General features: G+C 41.5%; 1 protein-coding gene across 2 annotated transcripts; it reads right to left on the bottom strand.

Moving 5' to 3' along the window:
* Positions 1-567: 567 nt before the first annotated feature.
* npm3 (nucleophosmin/nucleoplasmin, 3) lies at positions 568-9,464 on the bottom strand. 2 transcript variants are annotated; one of them, XM_079512005.1, is made up of 6 exons: positions 9,342-9,464; positions 5,043-5,160; positions 4,740-4,825; positions 3,865-3,984; positions 2,215-2,308; positions 568-1,580 (listed from the first exon to the last, which is right to left on the bottom strand). In XM_079512005.1, exons 2-6 carry the CDS (start codon positions 5,113-5,115, stop codon positions 1,474-1,476), a joined length of 480 nt encoding a protein of 159 aa, XP_079368131.1. In that variant the 5' UTR covers positions 5,116-5,160; positions 9,342-9,464; the 3' UTR covers positions 568-1,473. The 2 variants fall into 2 exon arrangements, with proteins under 2 accessions (XP_079368131.1, XP_079368130.1); XM_079512004.1 differs by lacking the exon at positions 9,342-9,464 and having other exon boundaries at positions 5,043-5,231.
* Positions 9,465-17,656: the final 8,192 nt, after the last annotated feature.

The following is a 17,656-nucleotide window of genomic DNA, read 5'->3' as shown; positions in this document are numbered from 1 at the left end:
GCTCCTTGAAATAAAAAAGGTTGATAATCATTGTTGTACAGTGAGTAGTGGTAGTTTACTGAGAATAAATAAAACAAACATCCAGTCAGGTCTGCCTGATACTCAATAGATGTACAATAAATTGGCCACCGCCGCAACCGACCAGTTGCATTTTAGACCATGTCAGATAGTCTTGCCACTGGCCTCTGTAGCTCTCTTCCAGTGGTGGAAAAAATACTTTTCTCTGAAGTTAAATTAGCAATGCCACGATGTAGAAACAGAAGTAAAAGTCCAGCATTCAAAATTTCACTCAAAAGTATTGGCATCAAAATTCATTTTACGTATCAAAGCAAAATGACTGTTTTTCCAAAATGTGTCAAACGTTTTTGAAAATAGTCGATCTACATGCTCACATTTTCGAATAGGAAGTATGAAATAGTAAATTTAGTGGTTCATGTAGGCTACTGTGTACTCTATGTAATAGCCTAATAATCTAAATCAGCAAAGTAATTATAGTAACTAAAGCTGTCAAATAAATCTAGTTTAGTAAAAAGTACAATATTTGCATAGAAGTATGAAGTAGAAAAGTAAAGTAGAAAATTGTAAATACTCAAGGAAAGTAAAATCCCTTTAAAATTGTACGTTTTTAAATGTTGGTTGTTTTTTTACAAGATTTTAATGGCGATTTCTTTATTATTATTTACTAGTCCTACTAGTCCCCAGGAAATTACATTTGTATTAGGCAACAATATTATCCGTCTGAAATAACGTGCGACAAGAACTTGTGTATCATGTCACAAGGGAAATGAATGAAACCAAATTTAAAACTCTTTGTAATGTATTCACACATTCTCCAAACATACAAAATATTGTCCACTCTACAAGATCAGCGTCTCATAAAGCAAGGATATATAAACTTAAATCTGAAAGATGATTGTTAGGGAGAACCATGGATTTGAGAGAAGGGAGATTATATTTCCAAATCGTTGTTTCCCCATCTCGAAGTACACAATTATTATTTTTTACCGTGACAGACTAATTTCACCCAGCAACTGTTGGGTGATTATGTCACAGTATAAAAGTCTGAATAATGCAATATCAAAATCGTGGTCCAGCTAATCTTGGGACATCTTGGCTGCAGTCAAACATACTGCCAAGGCAAAGAGCCCTCAAACAGAACAAGTTATAAGAAGAAAAAAAAAAGTTATAAGAAAAGAAAAAAGGGTGAACCTGCCTCCAAGATCCCCACAAGATTCAATGGTCTTTACACTTTAGTTTACCAAAAATAGCCGATCCACAAACTTCCACAAGATTTTGTGAATCAGATATTTTCGGCACGCAACCAAGTATGATTTAAGAATGACTCAAAACAGCATGTTATGCTTTCACAGGCATGGTGCATAATTAGTAGATTGTTATTTCTACATAAAATGTGTCCATTGGGTGTCTCTTAAAATCTAACGATGCCCTGTGGTCCTGTTGGATTACAGCATTTCAGCAGCAGTTCTTGTTGTGCTTCTTGGCGTGTTTGACAGGCGCCATCTCCTCCATTTCGTCGTCGTCATCGTCGTCAGACAGGTCAGAGTCCTGCGCCTCTGAGGCTGTAGGGGAAGACAATGTGGTCATTGTTTGGCCTGGGTGGCTGGCGTAGCCGTCTGGGCACCTAGGCTGGTAATCCAGCCTGACACAGGTTTGACTCTCGATCCCGAGGCCCTTTGCTGTGTGTCACTCATTTCCTGACTAGCCTAACTATCAATAGAGGAAGTGTGGGGCGCTCTTATCATCATTATACATCATCTCATTCTGGCCAATCACAATTTACATCTTCACTTTTGTCTTCAATGTTTGTGTTTACACAAACATTCAAAGCTGGACATATAGGAGGGGCTAGCGCCCCTCAAAAAAGGTAATTATTCGAAATGACAGGAACATTTCAGGTCACGCTGTAAGACATGTTTATAGCAGTGGTTTCTCAACCTTTTGGATCAGGGTCCACTTGAAAATCTCAAAAGCGTTCACGCACATTTTCGAGGCATGTTATGATCAATCAATCGATTGTTTCTCTGGCTTGAATTAATGGAACTAACATGTTAGTATACAGTAAATTCCTTATTTGCAGTATCACAATGAAAACTCACTTTTACACTTTTCAGGGTTAGAACCATGACCTTTGTTTTTTTTGTTATCCCAAATAATCTTCTGTAATTCTTGTGACAATATTTGACGTGTTATTACCAATGAGGTGTAAACCGCTGACAGTGACTGGTCCTGATCCAGACTTCAGCCTGATGGTCACCGGGGCCCTCAGCTCAAATTCCCCCAGACACACCTGACGGAACAAGAACCAACAAGACCAATTACAGCATACATGGGCAACTGGCGGCCCGGGGGGCACATGCGGCCCCCACCTTCACTTAATGCGGCCCTCAGGTTAATATCAGAATATTGATATCATTTCAGCTGTTACAATTCCAATTCCAAACATGGAAACATGACCCGCTTTAATTACTTATTAAAGTCTAAATTAGCAGTTTAAAGTATAAAAATGTTATTGGCCGAGTTTCCCAAGGGAATATGCTAGCGAGTGGGCGTGCGGTTCCTAGGGGCAGTCTTCCACAACACGTCCCTTTCACTGTGAACATAGATATTCCGTGCATAGATGTGCCACGCAACATTCCTTATAAGGCGCTGAAATGAAGTGCGGCCATGTAGGCTACCAGGCCGGCCTGAGCGGTCAATAAAAGAATGCCGAATTAACTAGCTTGTATTGGTAACTTTGACTGCACAATAGCCTCCCATGTAACCTCCTTGCATAGGCCTATATTTATTAACCCACAATCAAATATTATTCTATTTAATTCACTTGCATAATGGGACACTTTAGTGTTTTCATATAGGCCTACATGTACCTTGCCGACATCACAATAAAATAAAATGCCTCCATGCCCAAAAGAATAGTGCGTGCGTAAAGAGAGAGAGAGGGAGAGTGGTGAGTCTCTTCTCCTCATGTCGTTTAAATATATATGAATTTTGAAATTAAACAAAGATTTGGGTGGTTCATGTTTGCGTAATTTGGCCCGCCTTTCCAGAAAAATAGACATACACGCCATTAATACATTGCGCCATGGCTGTCGACAGCTTGTAGATCTGTTCTTTTGGCCGTGGTCAAAACAGCAGCAAAATGAAGACGGCACATGGAGTTACAGTATATAAGCAGAATTTTCCTAAATTTGCTCTCACGGGTGATCAAAGAATCTTTAAAAAATATAACAAATATGGCAAGATGGCTGAAATTCTCTAGATGATGCCGAGGTAAAATATGAATTTAATTACGACATTTTTATATTTAAATGAGATGAAGAAAGTCACCACTCACATCACATCTCTGCGAATGGTGTTACTACTGCCACAGGTCGACAGGTGTGTGTGTAGGCTATAGGCTTTAAATATATAAATTTAGAAGCAAACCAGTTTCTCTAAAGTTTAGAGAAACGGGTTTGCTTCTAAATGTATTTATTCATGCAGGAGGCCTTACGTGCGCAATGAGGACACGTATGGCTGTGCTCTAGTCTAAGTTGTCCATGCTGTCATGTTTCCCAAAAAAGGACATAGTGCCCGCAGCCAATTAGGCTGCACACAGGCTGTAGGGATGAATTTTGGACAGCGGTAAGCCTAAACTTCAAAAAATATATAAAGAATACTTAACGGGAATGCCGATTAAGGCCGCTTCGCACACGTTTCCGCTGTCTCCTACTGTCCAAAATTCAGAAAAAGGTAACCGAGGGTCCCGAAAGGGGCTAGGACCGGACGCTGCCATCAAATACAGTTTGACACACGTGGCTGGAGGAAATCAGCTGAGGGGAAAGAGGAAAGGTATCCACATACCATAGGCAGACAGTTGATGTGAAGGTTAGCAATGGGTACAGAGATGGTCTTTCCTTGGTGGTTCATGGCTGTGACCTCCACCATATTGCTCTCCTCCTTAGCACCCTCTCCAAGACAAACCTAATCCACACAACACAACACATGCAGTATAGTTTAGGTTTGTCAGTTCAAAGAGCAATGTTGTGCACATCCAATTGGCGCTGGTGCAGGACAAAATAACACAGCAAAGAAAACATCTGCACACACACAGCTGGTAGCTCATAAAATAGGTCAGGTCCACAATATTTAGGCCAAACATTCTGGCCTTATTGGATCGATTCTACAAATGCCTTCTAAATCAGTAGTTCTCACACTTTCAAGATTTTTCAAAAATAGCAGATACAACAAGTGGCACAAAGTGAGCTTGTAGATTTGCTATTTCTGAACAGCTAATGGAAAAATCTAAAATTACACAGATGCTTTCCCAGTTTTAATGGGTTCAGTGTTCCAGCCAATATATATTTTTTCCTGCTCATTTCTTTGTCATTATTTTCCTTACCACCAACTGTTGCCTAGATAAATGTCTTTATGAATTGAATGCACCAGGACCTCAATGGAAACAAGTCCTCATAGGTTTAAAAAAAAAAATCTGAATCCCCCCCCCCCCCCCAAACTGTTAATAAATCAATCAATCAGACCAAGTGTACTCGTGCTGTTTGCATTATTGTCTAATTAAAGTAATCAAATCATGAAACTGTATTTTCGGTTGCTGGAGAGAGACAGACCCCTGTTACTGAAAAGACTATCGAAAATCGGAATATATCAGAGCTATTGAACAATTATGATTTTAACAAAAGAAAATCACTGACGCAGATTTTGTAGCGCTGTGCACCCACCGTTCTTAGTTCAAGAAAATGCTCCAGGTCTTCCTCTTCATCTCCTTGGAAAGTGTAGAACGGCACTTTGTTCGAAAGTTCACAGCCTGGTAAGATGACAACAACAACACTGACACGTTAACACTCTACATACTGTTCATAGTGTTACAATAAAAGTATAAAACCATTTTTGAACATAATGTTCACAACATGTTGTTCACTGTGTGAGTGAGACACGATCCCATGGAGAAACCCACGTGTGCGCCGACAACCTGGCAGAGAAACAGTCATTATTTTGGTCATTTTGAGGGTCCTTTGTCTTACTGAAAAGGTAGTTTTCCAGTTTGGATTTTACTCCGCTCTTCCCCTCCGACGATTCGTCATCGTTGAAAGACATCTTGTCCTAGTATTGATCAATACAAATGTCGATGGATGATCAAATCTGTGCAAGGAAGGGACACAAAATTACAAGAAGCGCGTCGCAGCGTCGCTTGTGAATGAGCGTAGAATGGGTCGTCATGATAGTGCGCCCTTAAGCCCCGCCCCCCCCAGCCACATATTTCTACACAAACCTTGACACAAACTCAAGACATATACTATACCTAGGCCTAATATTAAACAAATTAAAATAGTGGGGAACGGGGTCATATGAGGCTGAGCCACTTTTCACTTAAGTTGTCTTGGAAGCAAGGTAAAATAGATAGCAGTCAAATCTAAACACATTAACATACCCTTATTTCAGGATCTTTTAAAAAAAAAAGTGGTCCTGTGGCTCAACTTGCCTAAGTTTAGTTGAACCACATGATATTTAACATTTTCAAGTTTAAACTTGAACAAATAATGTATTCACAATAATTGGAAATATAGTCTTATGATAGGCCTACTGACCATGATAGTGACCGTGATACTGACCATGATGATGATACTATAGCCCTAAACCTACTGACCATGATACTGACCATATGCAATATACTACTTATAATCATAAAAAAGTGAGAAGTGCTAATAATTACATAATAATCACATAGCCTAATAGGCCAAAAATAGCCGATCTACATGCTCACAATTAGGGGTGCAAGATTATGAAATTATGACCGATATCCAATCTCTGATTATTTGCAGGGTCATATCTGCCGATACCGATTCTGACCGATTCCGATATTATACGGATTATGCTGCCTTCAGACATTAGAAAGACACGAAACAAAAGCGAGCCATTGACAATCACGTTATTATTGCATCATCAATATCTGTGAATAATCTGGATTATTTTGAGGCATTTTTATGGCCGGTTTCGATACGCTATACCGATTATATCATGCACCACTACTCACAATATCAACGCATTGTGAGATTGTAGATCTGCTATAGATGCCAATGGTTAAAAATACAATAATAATCAGAGTACTTCATCACAGCAGAGGCTTTTTTTTCAGCTGTGGCACAGCTGAAGAGCATGCAAGACATAGAAACCCCAGTGGTGCAGCGGTATATGTTGCTTTTTGTGCCAGCTAAAGGGTTTGAACCTCAGACTATGGGCGCCATTTTCATCACCGCTAAACCCCTTATCCCTAAACTCCTTTGCCATTTTTTACTATTTTAAAACATTTAAAAATAGTTCCACTAGCCAATCTACATCGACACGTTGTTAGCTTGTAGATCGGCTATTTGTACTATTTTAAAATGTTTTAAAATAGTAAAAAATGGCAAATAAGTTTAGGGAATAGGGATAAGGGCTAAGGGGTGGCGCAAGATAGCCGACTGTAGTCTTTCACTAAAGAGCATGCAGGACAATGGTTTTAGGCCTACACAAAGCACTTTTATATTAAAATACACACACAGTGTGTGTGTGTGTGTGTGTGTGTGTGTGTGTGTGTGTGTGTGTGTGTGTGTGTGTGTGTGTGTGTGCGTGTGTGTGTACGTGTGTGCTTGCTTGCATGTTTGCCTTCAGTGTGTGTGTATTTTACCACTCTGGATTCCTTTGGTGTTTTGGCACAGAATTCAAAGGCGTTATCACATCAAAGTACTTTACCAGCAGTCTGTGTGATTGATTGATGATCAGCACCTCTGCCTGTGTCTATACATGCATCTGTGTGTGTCAGTGTGTGTGTGTGTGTGTGTGTGTGTGTGTGTGTGTGTGTGTGTGTGTGTGTGTGTGTGTGTGTGCGTGCGTGCGTGCGTGCGTGCGTGCGTGCGTGCGTGCGCAGACTGCAGTGCAAACTGCAGAAGCTTATATGAATTCCCCTAAACTTCACACAACCATGCATTCCATGTGGTGTTACAGACAGACAGACAGACAGACAGACAGACAGACAGACAGACAGGCAGACAGGCAGGCAGACAGGCAGACAGGCAGACAGAGACAGACAGTGGGGTTAGACAAGCTACCAGCTACTGTAGGCTATAGCCTATGGAATAACGGCCTGGAACTAAATTATATGCAAGGGGCAGATTGATTCACACACACACGTTATGTTTTGGTGAATATGTTATATTATGATGGATGTTAATGTCATGTTTTGATGAATTGAAAATGGAGGACCCTGTCCCTGATGTGGATGGACTGTCCCCATTCTGCGATCTGTTAATAAACAAGAAATGATGACATAGTCATATTATCATGCCCATGCTGCTATGTGACTGCAGCAGTGGCAGAGTTATAGTAGGCTACTGCTGCTATGTTATTATCACAGCATAAAGTTATATCATGATTTTGACCCAGCAGGTTGAGAAATAAAAGTGACGTGTCGTTTAATTTCCACATCCCTATTGTCGGAGCGTGTATGTTTGGACTGTTCATGGCGTTGTTGCTTGCTGTTGTCAATTTCCACATGCCTAGTGTCTGCGCGTTGTGTAGTGTAGTTTTGTGACTGTGGTGTTCATGCCGTTGTTTGCTGTCCCATTGGCCAGAGGACTATGCTGTTCAGACGATGGGTTTTTGTTTGCGCAGCAGCCAATCCTGAAGAAGTGTCTGGTATAGAGACAAGCCAGCCAATCAAGACTAGGTCGCGCAAAGGGACTAGGTCGCGCAAAGGTCCTCATAGCCATACCCAGAGCCATCTAATAGAAGAGTTACGATATAGAGGGGGCGGAAACCGAGCGCTCAAGCGCTGTTCATGCAGCCTGAACTGAGACAACCTGGAGTTTGAAATACATTGTTTTCAATGAGGGCGGCGCAAATAAGAGCTATTTTAAGCATGTGCGCAACATGAAAACTGTTTAAAAGTATTGTACAGTAACAACTAAAGTCTCTTTAATGTTTATGTTGTACTATTACTACAAAACAATGCGCCCTTCTGGGCACAGGTCTCCACCAGGAGGATAGGACTGTGTGAGATGTTTGGCAAAATGTTTAGGAGTAATATAAACATGTTTTTTTGTTTGTTAGTTTTTTGCAACAATTGTCTTCATTTTGTTGAGGAAATGCAGAGTGCCTGGTGGCACTATAATAGGCCAATGTGAAAAGGGTGCCATTTCTTCATACGCCTTTGATGGCAATTGGATGATTTGAGGCATTTTGTTCCAAAAATGTGTTTTGCAAAAATCAACCTGTTGGTGGCGCTATAACAGGCCAATGTGAAAAGGGTGGGATATATTCCTCAGCCTAGTAAGAAAATGTGTGAAAGATTTCACGTAAATTGCATGCTGCGTTCATGATTTGAGGCTTTTGTTCAAAACGGGGCAATCTTGCAAACTGTGAAAGCCAATTATAGCCAATTAGGATGGAATATGAAATATCGGACAGATCCGACTTGAGCACATGACCATAGAGATACTGTGTAACGTAGTTTGTGTAACTCAGTCTATATCTAAGGCTCTGGCCAGCCATACCGAGAGGATATAGACCAGCTTGCAGCTGGTAATAAAAATTCAATCAATCAATGAAAACTGCACAGGCTTTCCAATGGCAGGTTCCTCACCCCTGCCACTAGGTGGCCCCAGAACGTATCTGGGGAAGATATACCTTGATATCATATTGAGAAGGACTTATTGTCTAAAGTGGGTTTTATGGGCCTGTTATGCTGTGTAATTTGATTTCACTCTATTGCTATATTGTGGCCCAAAGGCTGTGTAGCAGTGAATAATGTTCAGTGTTATTTGGCTATGGAATTGAAGGGTGGTGACAGTCTTCACAGTAAAATCCAATTTGTAACCAACTGAGTGTATGAATGTAACCAAATGGACTGACACAGTGTACATTGCACACAATGGTGACTCAGTATGTTTCTGTTTTCAGTGGTGGAAAAAGTACTCAATTGTTTTACTTAAGTAAAAGTACCAATACTGCAATTTAGAACTACTTTGTTACAAGTAAAAGTACAGAATTGAAAATGTACTTGAGTAAAAGTACTAAAAGTAAAAGTATTCATATTGCAGAATGTCCCATTTCACAAGCTCACAATGCTTGAGCTTGTAGATCAGCTATTTTCAAATGGCCAAAATGTATAGGGTTGAAGTGGTTAATGTATGTTTTCTAATCAAAATTAAAATCGCCAAAGTAACTAGTAACTAAAGTTTTCCAATAATTGTAGTGAAGTAAAAGTACAAATTTTGTCTCTGAGATGTAGTGGAGTAGAAGTAAAAGTACTGGAAATTGGAAATACTCAAGTAAAGTACAAATACCTCCAAATTGTACTTAAGTACAGTACTTAAGTACAAGTACTTAGTTACTTTCCACCAACAAATGAACAGGGTGCAAAGTGCACATCACACCATTCTTCCTTCTACTTGCAGTATGGGTTCTCCTCTTCTGTTCCTGTGTAGTTTACAGTGTTGATGCAGGGTTCTCCTCTGTTCCTGTGTAGTTTACAGTGATGATGCAGGGTTCTCCTCTGTTCCTGTGTAGTTTACAGTGATGATGCAGGGTTCTCCTCCTCTATTCCTGTGTAGTTTACAGTGTTGATGCAGGGTTCTCCTCTGTTCCTGTGTAGTTTACAGTGATGATGCAGGGTTCTCCTCTGTTCCTGTGTAGTTTACAGTGATGATGCAGGGTTCTCCTCCTCTATTCCTGTGTAGTTTACAGTGATGATGCAGGGTTCTCCTCTGTTCCTGTGTAGTTTACAGTGATGATGCAGGGTTCTCCTCTGTTCCTGTGTAGTTTACAGTGATGATGCAGGGTTCTCCTCTGTTCCTGTGTAGTTTACAGTGATGATGCAGGGTTCTCCTCTTGTTCCTGTGTAGTTTACAGTGATGATGCAGGGTTCTCCTCTGTTCCTGTGTAGTTTACAGTGATGATGCAGGGTTCTCCTCTGTTCCTGTGTAGTTTACAGTGATGATGCAGGGTTCTCCTCTGTTCCTGTGTAGTTTACAGTGATGATGCAGGGTTCTCCTCTGTTCCTGTGTAGTTTACAGTGATGATGCAGGGTTCTCCTCTGTTCCTGTGTAGTTAACAGACTTACAGTGATGATGCAGGGTTCTCCTCTGTTCCTGTGTAGTTTACAGTGATGATGCAGGGTTCTCCTCTTCTGTTCCTGTGTAGTTTACAGTGATGATGTGTATTAGGGTTCTCTTCTGTTCCTGTGTAGTTTACAGTGAGGATGCAGGGTTCTCTTCTGTTCCTGTGTAGTTTACAGTGAGGATGCAGGGTTCTCCTCTGTTCCTGTGTAGTTTACAGTGATGATGTGTAGTAGGCAGGACCAACCACCAAACTCATTTTCAGATCAGGCTACGGTAATCAATTGAGTTGAAAACAACTATTATTGATGGTTATCATTGTGCTTAAAAGATTTCTCCCTTTTTGATACTGACCATGATACTGACATGACAGTGACCATGATACTGACATGATACCGACCGGTCCATAATACTGACATGACAGTGACCCTGATACTGACATGATACCGACCGGTCCATGATACCGATATGATACTGATATGATAATGTCATGATACTGGACATGATACTGAGTTTACTGACCATGATACTGACCATGATAATGACATGATACTGACCATGATACTGACCATGATACTGACCATGATACCGACATGATACTGACCATGATACTGACCATGATACCGACATGATACTGACCATGGTGGTATTGACACGATACTGACCATGGTGGTACTGACACGATACTGACCATGATACTGACCATGGTATGGAGAGATTGGAGACACAATGACCAGTACCTTATTGAAACAATGACCAGTAGTACCATGGAGACACAATGACCAATATCGATTATTATAGGTTTGTGTATTATTCGTTCTTTGTTGTCGTTTTTATTTTTTTATGTATTGATAATTCTATGCTTGTATTAATTAGCAACCTATATAATAAGAGACGTAAAAGCAGTGTGGCTTTCTCTGACTGGCACTGGGTGAATAAACGTTCCTTGGTCAGTGTGATCGAAATGTTGCCTGTAAATGTTGCCTATACCCTTGCTGTAGTAGCTGTAGCACATTGCTGTTTTAACCCATTTAGACCTGAGAACAGATTTACAAATGCCTCAAATGTTCTCAAACATTTTCATGTCAAGGACCCCCAAAAATTGGCCGCCGACCTCCATCTGAAAATATGTTGTTGTCAGAAGCAATGATTTGAGTTAAAAATGTTCGCTCTGAAAGAATATATATTCAAAGATTTGCACCACATTTTCACTGGTCTAACCTGGATAGAAAGTATGCACCTTTCATTGCTAATATGTTACTGATAATACAACGTACATCACCTGCTTGTGTGTGTGTGCGCGTGCGTTCGTTTGTGTGCGTGTGTGTACGTGAGTGCGTGCGTGTGTGCGCGGTGCCAACTGTAACTGCAACTGCCATCCCCGACCCTTGGGTTAAGCATATAAACAGCAGCTGCACAACAGCTGACAGTTCGCTCTCTCTCCCTCTCTCTCTCTCTCACACACACGCACACGCACACACACAGGTCCTGCATGCTGCAGGCACGGGCGTGTTGTACCCGTACATATGGAGCCAGAGAACACCTGCCACAACACAGCACAGCTGTCAAGTGCATCATCCTTTACCCTACTACGTGTAACCCCGCACGCACGCACGCACGCACGCGCATACACACACACACACACACACGCACACGCACACGCACACACGCACACACACGGGGGCAACTGCACACTAAACCAGCCTATCAGTCAGTGTGGCACCTGAGCACACATACATACAGTCACACAACAGGATGTGACTCGCACCACTAAAGCCTTTCCAGCAAGAGCTGCTTAATGCAGCCTACGTACAATGAATCACTATGCTGTAAAACAGTTCACTGGTGCATTTGTTACAGTCTCTCAGAATGAATCACTATGCTGTAAAACAGTTCACTGGTGCATTTGTTACAGTCTCTCAGAATGAATCACTATGCTGTAAAACAGTTCACTGGTACAGTCTCTCAGAATGAATCACTATGCTGTAAAACAGTTCACTGGTGCATTTGTTACAGTCTCTCAGAATGAATCACTATGCTGTAAAACAGTTCACTGGTACAGTCTCTCAGAATGAATCACTATGCTGTAAAACAGTTTGTTACAGTCTCTCAGAATGAATCACTATGCTGTAAAACAGTTCACTGGTACAGTCTCTCAGAATGAATCACTATGCTGTAAAACAGTTCACTGGTACAGTCTCTCAGAATGAATCACTATCAGGGCTGGACTGGCCACAGGACGTACCGGGCATATTCCCGGTGGGCCGCGACCGTAGGGGGCCGCCATGATAAAAAAAACAAAAACAGGCAGGACAGGCAGGCAGGCCAATAGGCGGCAGGCCACCAGAAACGGTCCGGGCGTGCTGCCATTCTGCCAGTCCCATCATGATAATTTCACTGTACCTGTATCAGTGAGTGACAAATAAATCCTCTATAAAGGGTTGTGTAGTTGTCTGTTGGTTTGTATCATTTATGTTGTTCTGTAAAAGTGGTGGTATTAGGGCTTGTTTGTTTGTGTGTGCCTCGACGGAGCGGGCGGTATAGTTTCTGCTATCTGTGCACTGGTTGTGGTGGGCCGGTCTGGGCCAAATTCACGCGAAAATGACCGGACTGAATTTTTGTCCCAGTCCAGCCCTGATCACTATGCTGTAAAACAGTTCACTGGTACATTTGTTACAGTCTCTCAGAATGAATCACTATACACAGTAATACTGTTTATGTAAAAAGGGCCATGACACCGTGGGCGGATTTGGTTTGTGTTCCAGTTCAGGTTAAATACTACAGCAGATCATCAACATGGTAAAGCTAGTATAAGACACGGGTTCCCAAGGTGGGGTCCAGGGACCCCTATAGAGCGTCGCAGTCCCGCCCACTTTCATGACGACGCCAGGCCCAGGAAATAATTCCCAATTCATTTTTCCCATAGACATTTCAAAAGGTATTTATTTAAAGACCTTATAAGCGTCGTACAAAGCCAACTCGAGTTGTGACAAATCATGACAACAAACACAATATTTTGGATCGTTTCTTCTTCTTTCTAATTATTTGTTCGGCCCGAAAAATTGTGTTTGTTGTCATGATTTGTCACAACTCGAGTTGGCTTTGTACGAGGCTTAAAAGGTCTTTAAATAAATACATTTTGAAATGTCTATGAGGAAAATGAATGGGGAATCATTTCCTGGGCCCTGGTAGGGGGCGGGACTGCGACGCTCTATAGGGGTACTTGAGGGAGTTCCAGAGGGTATCTAGCTCAATTAGAGATTGGTTTACCGATGTGTCGACAGAAGAACTGATTTATAATTCAGTGTTCTTAAGTTCAAAAGTTGTTCGGCATGAGGAGACGCAATTGTGTATCGAAGTTTTATTGCTGCCGGTTCATGACCTATGTGACTGTTAAAAGTTTTAATTTTCAATCGAGTGCTATAGCGCCACCCTTTGGCTAATGGTTGTGGGCTTTGCATCCTCAACGTTTGGCATAGCTTGATAGCCCTCTACCATATTGTCAAGTTTTGCAAAAAACGACTGCACGGTTAAGCCAGAACTGCTATTTTTGGAGAAGGAGAAAAAAACAGACAAATACAATAAGGGACGGGCTTTGTCCCTTAAATACATAATGCAGTTTTCCCCTGAAATAGTGACAGGTTAAAGACATGGTCGTATCAGAATGCATTTAATGAATGACACAGTTCAAATGAACTGTCTGTGTGTGTGTGTGTGTGTCATCCGTCAGAATATTCCTGGGCTGGCTATATGTTTTATTAATAACACACAGGCCCACACAGAGGGGGATGGGGGCACAGTAGAAGGGGAATGCTAATAAGCTGACACATGCATGTATCTCTCTCTCTCTCTCTCACACACACACACACACACACACACACACACACACACACACACAATAAATGATAAAAGATGCCACACTCCTCGCACTGCAACTAAACATCAACTCATTCTCAGTCTTTCGGAGCAAAAGGGAGCAGGAACATGCCAGCCATAAGGTCCATCTGTACCTCCCATGTCCCCGCTACCTTTTAACCAACGTCCTAGCTTCCGTTATTTATTTATTTTTTGCCTAGCTTATTTAGCAGCATGACTATCCTAGTGCGAGTTGTAAGGAACCGCCTCTGGGTGAAGCACCTGCTTTTTATGGAATCCCGTTGGCTACTGTAAATGTTACTGTGCAATTTTCTTTTACAGGAAACACCTGATATGTAGAATCAAACATAATGATTTCCAGCCTGTCATGGGCGTCATTAAAGGAGAATTCCATGCTAGAAGGCTTTCTTACCTTTATTTGTAGTTGTTACGTCCCCACCAAAGAGGTCCAGGTGTTATTTTGTGCAAAAGTGCATTATTGGCTATTTCCCCTACCATAAGCCCTCAATGGGGGTTGGGTTTTTGTGCTAATTCGCTTATTTCCATCGAAATAAGCGTAAGTGTGCCGCTTGGGATACTATTTACATTATGAAGAGATGATATATACAAAAAAAAAATTGAACGATGGAAATAAGCGAATTAGCACAATACCCCAATGCCCCATTCAATTCAATTCATTGAGGTCTTATATGGTAGGGGAAATAGCCAATAATGCGCTTCGCACAAAATAACACCTGGACCTCTTTGGTGGGGACGTAACAACTACAAATAAAGGTAAGAAAGCCTTCTAGTATGGAATTATCCTACTCCAGTGTCACACACCGAAAATAGCAAATCTACAAGCTCAAACCTCTTAATTTCAAGGACCCTTCATTACTGAACCGTGCTTGTAGATCTGCTATCTTCGGTATGCTGCAACATGCAATCAAGAACAAATCAGGCATTATAGGTCACACAGAACGACAATAACTAATCAGTAGCACCACACACACACTCTCTCTCTCTCTCTAGGGGTATCATTTGCAGTGTCTCGTCTCTGTCTCAGAACAGGGGAGGAGGAGGAGGAGAATGGTGCATGATATATAAGCAGTTTTCTAACGAGGCCTGGGAGGAGAGATGGTAGTCATCCACTTATCTGTCACTCATCCTCCTTTCATCCTTAACAACCCCCCCCCCCCACCCCCCACCCACATTTAGAGACGGCGAGATAAGGAATGAACTGGGGTTGGGGAGGGGGGGAGAAGTGAAGACGAATGAAAAATGAGCCGTTAAAAACCACATGTGAACATTTGCATGATGCAAGATTCGTCATAAAAAATATTCAATTACTTTTAATATAGATTATTTGCATTACCTGCCAAAAATAGCCGATCGCACTGAGCTTGTATAATGCACGCTCTTGTATGGGTACGGATTTCGGATTATATAAATTAAAGCAGCAATCCGGATCTTATTTTAATAAATTAAACCAGTCTGTATGGTATCGTATGTTAATACAATATAACTAGTACATCTGCACTGGTTGGTTGGAGGTGGTCTCCCTATTGAGACATAGATCTTGGTATAGGACGCCTACTGTGGTTGACAAGTACTGTAGCAACACCGGAAGCCCATATTAATTAAGCACAACATCTCCCCTTGGACGAGCGGGGGATTCCATCTTGGCAGAGCAGTACCGTAGAAGAGGTTTGACGTCCACACGTGGGAGGCTGAGTTTCGAATCCCAGGCAGGACAACAACTGGACGAGCCCTGCTGGATCTACAGCAGTATTTCTCCAAACTGGGGTCCCCCCCGAAGCAAAGATTTGAGTTAAAAACGTTCGCTCTTAAAGAATATACATTCAAAGATTTGTGCCACATTTTTGTGATTTTTCTAAAATAGCAGACCTACAAGCTCATAGGTGGCACTCGGTGCCACATTTTCGCGATTTTTCAAAAATAGCAGACCTACAAGCTCGTAGGGTGGCACTCGGTGCCGCGCTACGAGCTTGTAGATCTGCTATTTTTCAACAGCTAAAGTACAACATAATTCTTAAAACACCAAAAGGGGTTCCCGTCCAGAATGGGTTGTTAAAGGCCTGACTGAGTGTGTACAAATTTGTACACAGGCAGAGTTAACGAAGGTACGTCCTCCTTGAAATGACAAAGCTTTGAGAAACCAGTGATCTATATAGCGAGGAGGAGTCATTGTCCGAAACCCTTTTTTTCCGTCACGTTGCACCACAGTTCAGCTCCTCAGAGTCGTAGTAGGTTTCCAACATCCTGTCTTTTATGAGCCTCGCAGTACGTATGACACAGACTATGAATAGACGTTGTGGGCCAGTCAGTCACTGCTGCTGGGTGTGGTGCATTGCAATATGATGACACTTTTTTTCTCTTTTTCTTCTTGGACAGGAAGCGTTTAGACATTTCAGAGACGTGAGTGACCTCACTGACCTCCATGGCCAGACTGTACTGTCCAAAGAACTGTGGAGAAAAAAAAGGGAAACTCTGAACTCCTCATGCAGGAAGAAACTACATTTTTCCCAAGTGCTTTTTTTCGTAAATCCGAAAAATGAAATAATTTGAGGCTGGTTCCTTTAATGTGTCAATGTTTTGATTCATCCTGTTACGAAAGAGACTCCCAAGAAGTCTCTTTTTAAATCCGAGTTTTCAGTGAGAGAATTCAGCATAATAAGAATTTTAAGACCCAAGGCTTGAAGTCAGATGGAATGTAATATAATACCTTTATTTTTATTCATTTATTTATTTTTTCAATGATTTTGGTCTAGTCATAATAATCTTGGATTAAAAAACAAAATTCATGAAAACCTGACAAGCATTGGCTGTGCGTGTGTGTTTCTATGGGTCTATGTGGTGTTCATAGTGGGGGTCCATGGACTTTCAGTGTTCCTTGAAGGAGTTCCAAATGGACAGCCAGGTCTGTATAACTGAGAGTATTCAAATGGAACCAAAGGGTCCATTTGGTTCCATTTGAATACTCTGGTTATGGGAGTCTTAGAAAGTCTGAGAAGAAGCACTGTCCTAAGCCACGTGAACTTTGCAGCTCTCTGGAGAGAGAGAGAGGTTCCCTGCACACTTTCAGCCACAAACAGGAAACCCAGAGCTAAGATCTTCCAAGAAGAACAAGAAGAGTAAGTTCATAATCTTTTTTAGGCACTAAAAGTCTCTGGAATCCGAATCCGTACCGACTGAGGCTCTTGGATGGATGATAATATGGTTTTTGTTTTCCCTTTAAGTTGCATCTGCATGAACTAAAATGTCAAGACTGCATATTCAACATTTCCAGTCAAAATCAAAACAGACGGTAAGAAAAATAAATTCCGATGGATATTAAATGCAAAAAGAAACACAAACGTTTCTTTTTTCTTCTTCTTAAATTGTTCTTGTGGAGTCCTGATCTGACCCCACTACTGGACCACCAGTGTTCTGGACCACTGGGTCCCCATTAAGCCCACCCAGTGGCAACAACCTGGTGGAACAATAATAATAGCATTTTATAGTTAGAACAACCACACACTCATTTAACCCTCATTGTCATAACATGGAAATGATGCATGGAACCCAAAGTAAATAGGGTGCGTTTCCCCCCAAAATAGGGACATGTAAACGTTAAAATAATGAAGTCATATCAGGGGGAGAGTACAAGTAAATGGGAGGCAGTGTTG

Source organism: Electrona antarctica (assembly GCF_951216825.1).
Source record: "Electrona antarctica genome assembly, chromosome: 10".
In the NCBI taxonomy this organism is placed as follows: domain Eukaryota; kingdom Metazoa; phylum Chordata; class Actinopteri; order Myctophiformes; family Myctophidae; genus Electrona; species Electrona antarctica.
Note: the sequence above shows the minus strand (reverse complement) of the source record. Positions and strands in the feature narration are given on the sequence as shown.

Coding starts and splice junctions, on each gene's coding strand:
- npm3 (XM_079512005.1), bottom strand. CDS start 5,115: ATGTCTTTCAACGATGACGAATCGTCGGAGGGGAAGAGCGGAGTAAAA. Junction 3,985..4,739: donor ATTTTCTTGAACTAAGAACG/GTGGGTGCACAG, acceptor TGTGTGGATTAG/GTTTGTCTTGGAGAGGGTGC. Junction 2,309..3,864: donor ACATCAACTGTCTGCCTATG/GTATGTGGATAC, acceptor TTGTTCCGTCAG/GTGTGTCTGGGGGAATTTGA.